The sequence below is a fragment of the Euphorbia lathyris genome, chromosome 8 (assembly GCF_963576675.1).
Source record: "Euphorbia lathyris chromosome 8, ddEupLath1.1, whole genome shotgun sequence".
Lineage (NCBI taxonomy): Eukaryota > Viridiplantae > Streptophyta > Magnoliopsida > Malpighiales > Euphorbiaceae > Euphorbia > Euphorbia lathyris.
In genome coordinates, this window is record NC_088917.1 from 75,574,743 (window position 1) to 75,582,824 (window position 8,082).

General features: G+C 33.0%; 1 protein-coding gene across 1 annotated transcript; it reads left to right on the plus strand.

The window, feature by feature from the left end:
* Positions 1 to 1,441: 1,441 nt before the first annotated feature.
* LOC136203467 (beta-glucosidase 44-like) lies at positions 1,442 to 5,907 on the plus strand. The gene is made up of 11 exons (XM_065994627.1): positions 1,442 to 1,774; positions 1,861 to 1,919; positions 3,191 to 3,266; positions 3,374 to 3,445; positions 3,533 to 3,620; positions 3,711 to 3,963; positions 4,041 to 4,156; positions 4,853 to 5,070; positions 5,155 to 5,186; positions 5,285 to 5,387; positions 5,475 to 5,907. The coding sequence occupies exons 1-11, from the start codon at positions 1,534 to 1,536 to the stop codon at positions 5,750 to 5,752; spliced, it is 1,536 nt and encodes a 511-aa protein (XP_065850699.1). The 5' UTR covers positions 1,442 to 1,533; the 3' UTR covers positions 5,753 to 5,907.
* Positions 5,908 to 8,082: the final 2,175 nt, after the last annotated feature.

Genomic DNA, 8,082 nt, shown 5'->3' on the forward strand with positions numbered 1-8,082 from the left:
AAAGTATCTAATTTTGTAGCATGTGTTGAAATAGATCTAGAAATGTAAATGGATCTCTCCAAAGACCTAGTTTTGTAAATTTCTTTTATTTTTTATATATAATTTAAATTTGATAATTTATACTTTATAAATGAATACTTTCTTTTATATTTTGTAAATACAAAAAGAATAATATGCAGAAATACCCCTAACGTTTATACCTATGAGCAATTTTATCCTTAACATCCAAAATGGTGCAATTTTATCCTTGATGTTGGCAGGCAAGAGCAACTTTACCCTAACGTTGACAAGTTGGATCAATTGGAGAAATTATCAAATTGTCTTCTCGGTCATGAATATTGACATATATACTTCACATGTACGTCATTTTATTACTCATTAGTAATAGATTATAAACATATGATTAAACGTGAATTTTATTTAAAAAAATAAAAATATATATAATGTTTTTTCTACAAGTTTGACAAAAAAAATTAAATATTTCGCCGAATTAAAAAATATTAATCTCCAATTTTATTATTAAATCACAAAAAAAATGTGAAATCTTTTTTTTAAATCAATTTACGTGTCATTGGTGCAGACTAAGAAACAAAATATCTTTGTTTTATAATACTGTCTGAAATTGATCCAACTTTCCAACGTTATGGATAAAATTGCTCTTGACTGCCAATGTTAGGGGTAAAATTACATTATTTTAGACGTTAAAGACAAAATTTTTCATACTTGTAAAGGTTAGAGGTACTTTTATATCTTATCCCTTAGTTTTGTATATATAAAAGAATTAGAATATCTTTTGTGTAACTATTTTTAATCATGTGTTAAAAGGGTAAATTACACTATGGCCATTGAAGTTCACTCATTTGAACATTATGGTCATTGAATTCTTAATAATATGGTCACTAAACTTTATACTTTTTAATATCGATGTCCGCTCAATTTTAACTAATTCATCAAAATGATCGGTAACGACCTAAAAATGAAAATATTCAAGAATTAAAGTTGTTCAGAACGACGGTTACCATAAAACCGCATTTTTTATTTTCTAAAATTACATTTTTTTGAGCTTTCTCTCCCTAAAAATCCACTCTCTCTCCGAACTAAACAACACCTAAATGACCTCAAAATAAAAAATTTCAAGAATTAAAATTCCTTGGAATATCATTAACTCTTCGATTTTTATTTTGAGACCGCCGACGGTCGTTTTGAGACATTGAATTTCTACTGGTAAAAAATGTAAAATTCAATGGCTATCTATTTAAAAAAAAAATTAGACTTCAGTGGGTATAATGTTAAACTGTATAAAATTCAGTGCTAATGGGTGTAATTTACTCCCCTTTTTAGGTGTTTAACCGAAATATTAGGAGGGAATAATTTTTATTTTATTTTTCCTTATTTGACTTTATCTTAGATAAGATAACAGAACACCACACTCATTGCAGTATAAATAACCGCTTCCTTCTTCAGCTTCCTCCTCATCATCTTCACTCTCTTTCTCACATCTGTAGCTCTCTTGCTTATCTCTGCGTCTTCAAGATGAGGGAACGCGCATTCCTATTCGCATTGTTATTATGTGTGGTGGCCAGTACGGCAGCGAATGCTAACGAGGAGAAATTGATAGGGAAGAAGATAAAATTGGACACCGGAGGTCTGAGCAGAAAGAGTTTTCCGGAGGGATTTGTGTTCGGAACGGCGACATCTGCTTATCAAGTTGAAGGAATGGCCGATAAGGATGGTCGAGGTCCTAGCATTTGGGATGAATATGTCAAGATTCCTGGTAATTGATTTTTAATTTTAGGTAATTAATCTTTTTGAAATTTGAATTTGAATATATGACTAATGATGATCGTGTGAGATTTGCAGGAAACATAGCCAATAATGCTACAGGGGAGGTATCTGTGGACCAATATCATCGCTACAAAGTACGTCATTTTGTCTCTGTTCTTATTATTCTGTTGTATCTCTATCTTAAAATGGTATAAGTTATGCTTATCCGAAACAGGTCACATTTATCAGATCTTGTAATTTTAAGCAGTGGAGGAACTATAATCATTGGAAACAGTGTAACATTTATCTGATCTTGTAATTTTAAGCAGTGACCGAACTATACTAGTGCTCATTCACAGTTAAATTTAGACTTCTTAGAAGTCTAGATCTAACTGTTTGTCGATCCAAGCTCTAGGTGAGCAGACAGGTCAGGGATAATCTGTATTAGACCCCAACTCCAAGAGAAAATAAGGCTATGGAAATTTCCATTCTAAACATACAAAATCTATAGAATAATTTTGTTATTTATAGAATTTCTAACAAATTCCACTTTAGGAGCATCCGAATCCCCATCTTATTGATGTGACGGAATTACCGACGGAAAAATAATCCGCCGTTGACTTATAATCAAAACAAATTGTTTTCTTACTAAGTTTTTGTCTATTCACTGCAGAATATTTTGATCCCATTCCGCCATTCATTTCAAGCCTCGTTGTCTCTGTTCTTATTATTCAATTTTATCTCTATCTTAAAATGGTATAAATTACAAATTTAGTCCTATATTATTGGAAACAGTCAATATTTAGCAGATCTTGTCATTTTAAGCAGTTGCTGAACTGTAATCATAGGAAACAGTGTGACATTTATCAGATCTTGTAATTTTAAGCAGTGGCGGAACTATAGGGGTCACGGATAGTCCGTCGCCCCTAATTCCAAGAGAAAATAACGCTATGGAAATTTCGGTTCTAAACATACAAAATCTATAGGGTAATTTTGTTATTTATAGAATTTGTGACAAATTCAGCATTAGGAGCATCCAAATCCACATCCTCATCCCTCATCGGGTTGGACGGAATTAGGACGGATTGCCATTGACTTATAATCTCAAAAAGAAAATGTGTTCTTACTAAAATTTGGCTATTGACCGCCCAATATTTTGTTATGTTTCCGCCACTAATTTTAAGCCTTATTAAGACAATTTCATGTTCTTCCAAACTCTAGCATTTTGCACATCTTAATGGAAAAAACCTCATGTTTCTTTAGTGAGAGTTGAAATTGTTCAGATTGGACAGTTTGTACATGAGGCTAAATTTCCTCTTTCCTAATAACCATATTGCTAAATTCGTAACTTCTCCTATCTTAAATTAGTTTCTTATTTCCAATTGATCCAACAATTATTAATTATTTTTTGTTTCTAATCTTAAAGGAAGATGTAGACATAATGCACAAACTGAACTTTGATGCATACCGGTTTTCAATTTCATGGTCCAGAATTTTCCCAAGTAATTATCTCCTCTTCTTTTGTTTTTCTGTTTCCATCCATTATAATTTATAATTAAAACCCATATGTATGATGATTCCTAATCTCTCACTCACCTCTTATATGTAGAGGGAACTGGTAAAGTGAATTGGAAGGGTGTTGCCTATTACAATAGGTTGATCAATTACATGCTTAAAAGAGGTTTGTTTTCAAACAATTTATCTGTTTCAAGTTTTTAGGATTTTCAGAAACTCATAAATGCCACTATTTGGATGTCTGTTTCTCTAGGAATTACTCCATATGCAAATCTTTATCACTATGATATGCCTCTGGCACTTGAGAAGAAGTACTTAGGACTCCTAAATCACCAAGTTGTGTAAGTTTTACAAATTTTCCCCCATCAAGTTTATACATTATAATTTTACAGTTATATTGAGAGAGATACTGTATGTGCTGAACTTTGCAGGGAAGACTTTGCCGATTACGCTGATTTTTGTTTCAAGACCTTTGGAGATAGAGTAAAGAATTGGATGACATTTAATGAACCTAGAGTAATTGCTGCTCTTGGGTATGATAATGGCTTCTTTGCTCCTGCTAGATGCTCTAAATCATATGGAAATTGTACAGCCGGGGATTCTGCAACTGAGCCTTACATTGCTGCTCACAATTTGATTTTGTCTCATGCTGCTGCTGTTCAAAGATATAGGCAGAAATATGAGGTGAGCATCTCTTTGTTTTCAGATGATGTTCTTTTGATTTGTCTTCAAATGTTTTTGAAGTTGTACTTTAATTACAGAAAAAGCAAAAGGGAAGAATAGGGATTCTGTTAGATTTTGTCTGGTATGAACCCCTTACTAGAGGAAAAGCTGATAATTATGCAGCTCAAAGAGCAAGAGACTTTCATATTGGATGGTATGCATTCTTTTCTTAATTCTTTCAAGCATTTATTGATTATTAATCTAAACCCAGCAAATGTTTAATTAGGGTTGTAAATGATGAGCGGCTCGACCATGTTCGGCTCCATTTATAAACAAGTCGAGCTTCAGCACCGGAAAACTCGGGTCGAAAGCTTGCAAGCAAACTCAATTATAGATTCATGAACAAGCTCATAAATAAGCTCGATTATAATGTTCATGAATAGGCTCGTAAGCAAGTTTAATTCGATTATATTTTAATAATAGTATGTTATTATTCTTTAAAGAGTGAAATATAAACTGCGTAGTTTTGTACGAAACTCCGTAGTATTTCTATTATCTATTAGGTGAGCTTGTTGACGAATGTAATAAATGAACTGTTCACGAACAGTTTGTTTATTTCTTCAAGAAATTTGCTCGTTAGCTTGCTTATGAACATAATCAATGAGTGGTCTAAGAGCAAAGTTCATGAATAGAATTAATGAGTTGCTCGGAAGTAAAGTCCGTGAACATAATAACTAGCTGCTCATGAACAAAATAAACAATCTACTTGCTAGAAGCTCACAAATAGGATTTTTTAGCTTGAAGCTCGGCTTGAGCTCGTTAATTTTCTGTCGAGCCAAGCATTAGCAGACCAAAGCTCGGCTCAATTACAACCCTATGCTTAATAATGTTTTTCGGGTGGTGTTATAAGGTTTATTCATCCCATTGTGTACGGCGAGTATCCAAGAACAATGCAAGAGATTGTTGGAAAAAGGCTACCAAAGTTTACAAAAAAAGAGGTTAAAATGGTGAAAGGCTCCATTGATTTTGTCGGTATCAACCAATACACGACGTACTACATTTCCGACCCCGAAGAAGAAAAACCCAAGTCGTTGGGCTACCAGCAAGACTGGAATGCTGGATTTGCTTGTAAGAAACTTCTGTACTGACATTGTTCTTGGTCAATATATAACCATGTAGTTTTACTGACATGAAGTTTCATTAACTTTGTAGATGAAAAGAACGGAAAGCCAATCGGTCAAAGGGTAATTATATAATCATCGTCATTGCGCGATATTTACGCTTTAATAACACAAGAGCCATATGATTTTAAGTTCATATGTTATTATGTGTTGAATTGCAGGCATATTCAGATTGGCTTTATGATGTACCATGGGGATTGTACAAGGCTTTAATGTATATAAAAGAACGGTATGGAAACCCGACGGTGATCCTATCCGAAAACGGTATGGGTTGTTATTAGTACATTTAGTTGTTTGATTAACATATCTTCTTAAGTCTGGCTGAGTTTGTTGGCTTTCAATTCGGTACAGGTATGGATGATCCCGGTAATGTCACAATGTCCCAAGGATTGCACGATACGACTAGGATCAACTACTACGGAAGCTATTTGACACAACTGAAGAAGGCTGTTGATGATGGAGCCAATGCAATTGGGTATTTCGCGTGGTCATTGCTAGACAACTTCGAATGGAAATCAGGCTACACTTCGAGGTTCGGTATTGTCTACGTTGATTACTCGAACCTCAAAAGACACCCGAAAATGTCTGCCTACTGGTTCAAGAAACTACTCAAGCGAAACAAACATTAACTTCTATAGCATTTATCTTTAGAGTTTTCAATCTTCTAGACAATAATGTATTAGCAATTAAGAAAAGTCTAAGTAGATGTGTAAGTGCATGAATTGAGTTCTATTATTGTTACTCTTAATTTGATTGATAAAAATACAAAGTACTAGTTCCGCTCTATCAGGATAAATGGTATTTCACTTTCAATCTATGATGTGCTAAAATGAAAACGGAAACCGGAAATAGAATTTCTAAAAAACATAGAAAACAAAAATGTGGGAAAAAATATAAATATTTAAAAATATAAAGGTATAATTATCAAGGCCAGTTCATAAATCATGTAAATATTTTTTATATATGTATGATTTTATACCTTAATTAATAAAAAATTTGACTTCAATTCATAAATCATAAACCTTAAAAAATATATCTTAGACCTCTAATCTAATTCATAAAACCTAGTTATTAAAATATATGAATAACAATTGTTTCCTTAATTTGACATTATTTAAATTAGTACTTGATATAGTTGTAAACAATTTTATAAATCCGAATTTATGTGTAAGTTTCTCTATTTATAAATGAAAAAAATATAATAAACATAAAAATAAATATATAAAATTATTGTTGATAAAACATAATTTAATTTTGAGTTTTTATAGATTTTTATTCAATTACCAAGAAAATAAAAAGGTAAAAAATCTATTTGACAATAAATACAAAAAAAAATCTTAATATTAAAAAGAACAAGTGTCTTCGGGATGGCTCCTGCCTTAGTAATGGCAGAATTGCTGCTGGTGGAGTTCTTCGGGATGCTGGTGGCGCCTGGCTGGCTGGGTTTACCCATAACTTAGGTACAGGCTCCTCCTTTACTGCAGAGCTCTGGGGGATCTTGTCTGGCATTAAACTCGCCATTCGCATGGGTGTTAAAAGACTTTCGGTGGAGTCTGACAATTTGGAGGCTATCAACAGGATTTCGGATAGACAGGCTGTTTGTCTTAAGAGTCAGAATCTCATTAAAGTCATCTTGAGGCTTCGTCCTGCCTTCGATTCTCTTACCTTCTCCCATATTTATAGGGAGCAAAACCGCGTGGCGGATCGCTTGGCAGCTGCTGGGCATGGGGGGATGTTAGGTGTTTCTACCCTTTCCGTGCCTCCTTCTTTTCTGTTACCTTCTCTTCTTGAGGATAGGATTGGGGTCATTCTTCCTAGACTGATCCCGGGTTAGGTTTTTGTTTGTTTGTTTTTTTTTTTCCCTTCTTACCAAAAAAAAAAAAAAAAAAAAAAAACAAGTGTCATTATTCATGGGTCTTTAAATTAGGGTCCGTTTGTTTTATCTGCTGTTTGCTGTTTCCTGTTACGGTTTGCTGTTTGGTGTTTGAAAAGGCTGCTGTTTCAAAAAGCAGGGAATCTCTGCTTTTATAAAAAGCTACTTTTCGGCTACAAAATGCAAACAGGAGATGTCTAACCAAACACCTTAAACTCTCTTTTTCAAAGGGAAAAGGCAAACGGGAGGTCGAAAAGCAGCTACCAAACGCCCCTTAGTCTTTCTATCAAAAAAAAATAAAAGAGAAAATAAACTGAAAGAAGAAGAAATAGAGCTTTGCATGTTAGAAAATCCAACGAAAAGAAGATAGATCATCATTAGAAAAATAGAGAGAAGCAAAATATCACCTCTACTTCAAAGCGTAAAAAAGTTAAATTCCAGTTCAATCTCATTCAAAAAGATCTAGTAATTCAATGAAAGGAGAAATTAAAAGTGGTAAGTTAGTTTAAATAAAATTAGGTTTATGACTTTTGAAATCAGTTAAACCTTTCACTGAAACTATGAAACTATTTCAGTTTTGCTTTTACTATTTGAATTATGAATCTGATTCTGAATCGCATACTAAAATTATTTGAGGCTTTCTTATGGTAATTATATGCCTGGAAACATTTCATATCAATTTGTTTGAGCATTTTCGTGCATCATAGCCTTCAATCTGCGTTTACTGAAAACTTATCAAATAGTTATTGGATAGTTAGAGTCCGTTTGGCTATTTGCTGTTCTTGTTTGCTTACCGTTATAGTTTGCTATTTGCCTTTGGAAAATACTGATTTTTTAAAAAGATTTTCTGATTTTGTAAAAAAACTACTTTTTTCAGTTGTAAAAGGCAAACAGAAAATATCTAACCAAACACCTAAAATTCTACTTTTTAAAGTGAAAAGGCAAACCGGAGATGAAAAGTAGATAACCGAACGCCCCTTTAGATCCCGTTATCAAATAACTATTGTTTCATGTTGCCATTTAATGTTACGGTTTGCCGTTGAAAAATAAATAAATAAATAAAAACTACTTAACAGAAAATGTGTC

Excerpts from the sequence above, each read along its gene's own strand:
- LOC136203467 (XM_065994627.1), top strand. The coding sequence starts at position 1,534 with ATGAGGGAACGCGCATTCCTATTCGCATTGTTATTATGTGTGGTGGCC. Across the intron at positions 3,267-3,373 it reads ATGGTCCAGAATTTTCCCAA|AGGGAACTGGTAAAGTGAAT; the intron begins GTAATTATCTCC and ends TCTTATATGTAG. Across the intron at positions 5,187-5,284 it reads GAAAGCCAATCGGTCAAAGG|GCATATTCAGATTGGCTTTA; the intron begins GTAATTATATAA and ends GTTGAATTGCAG.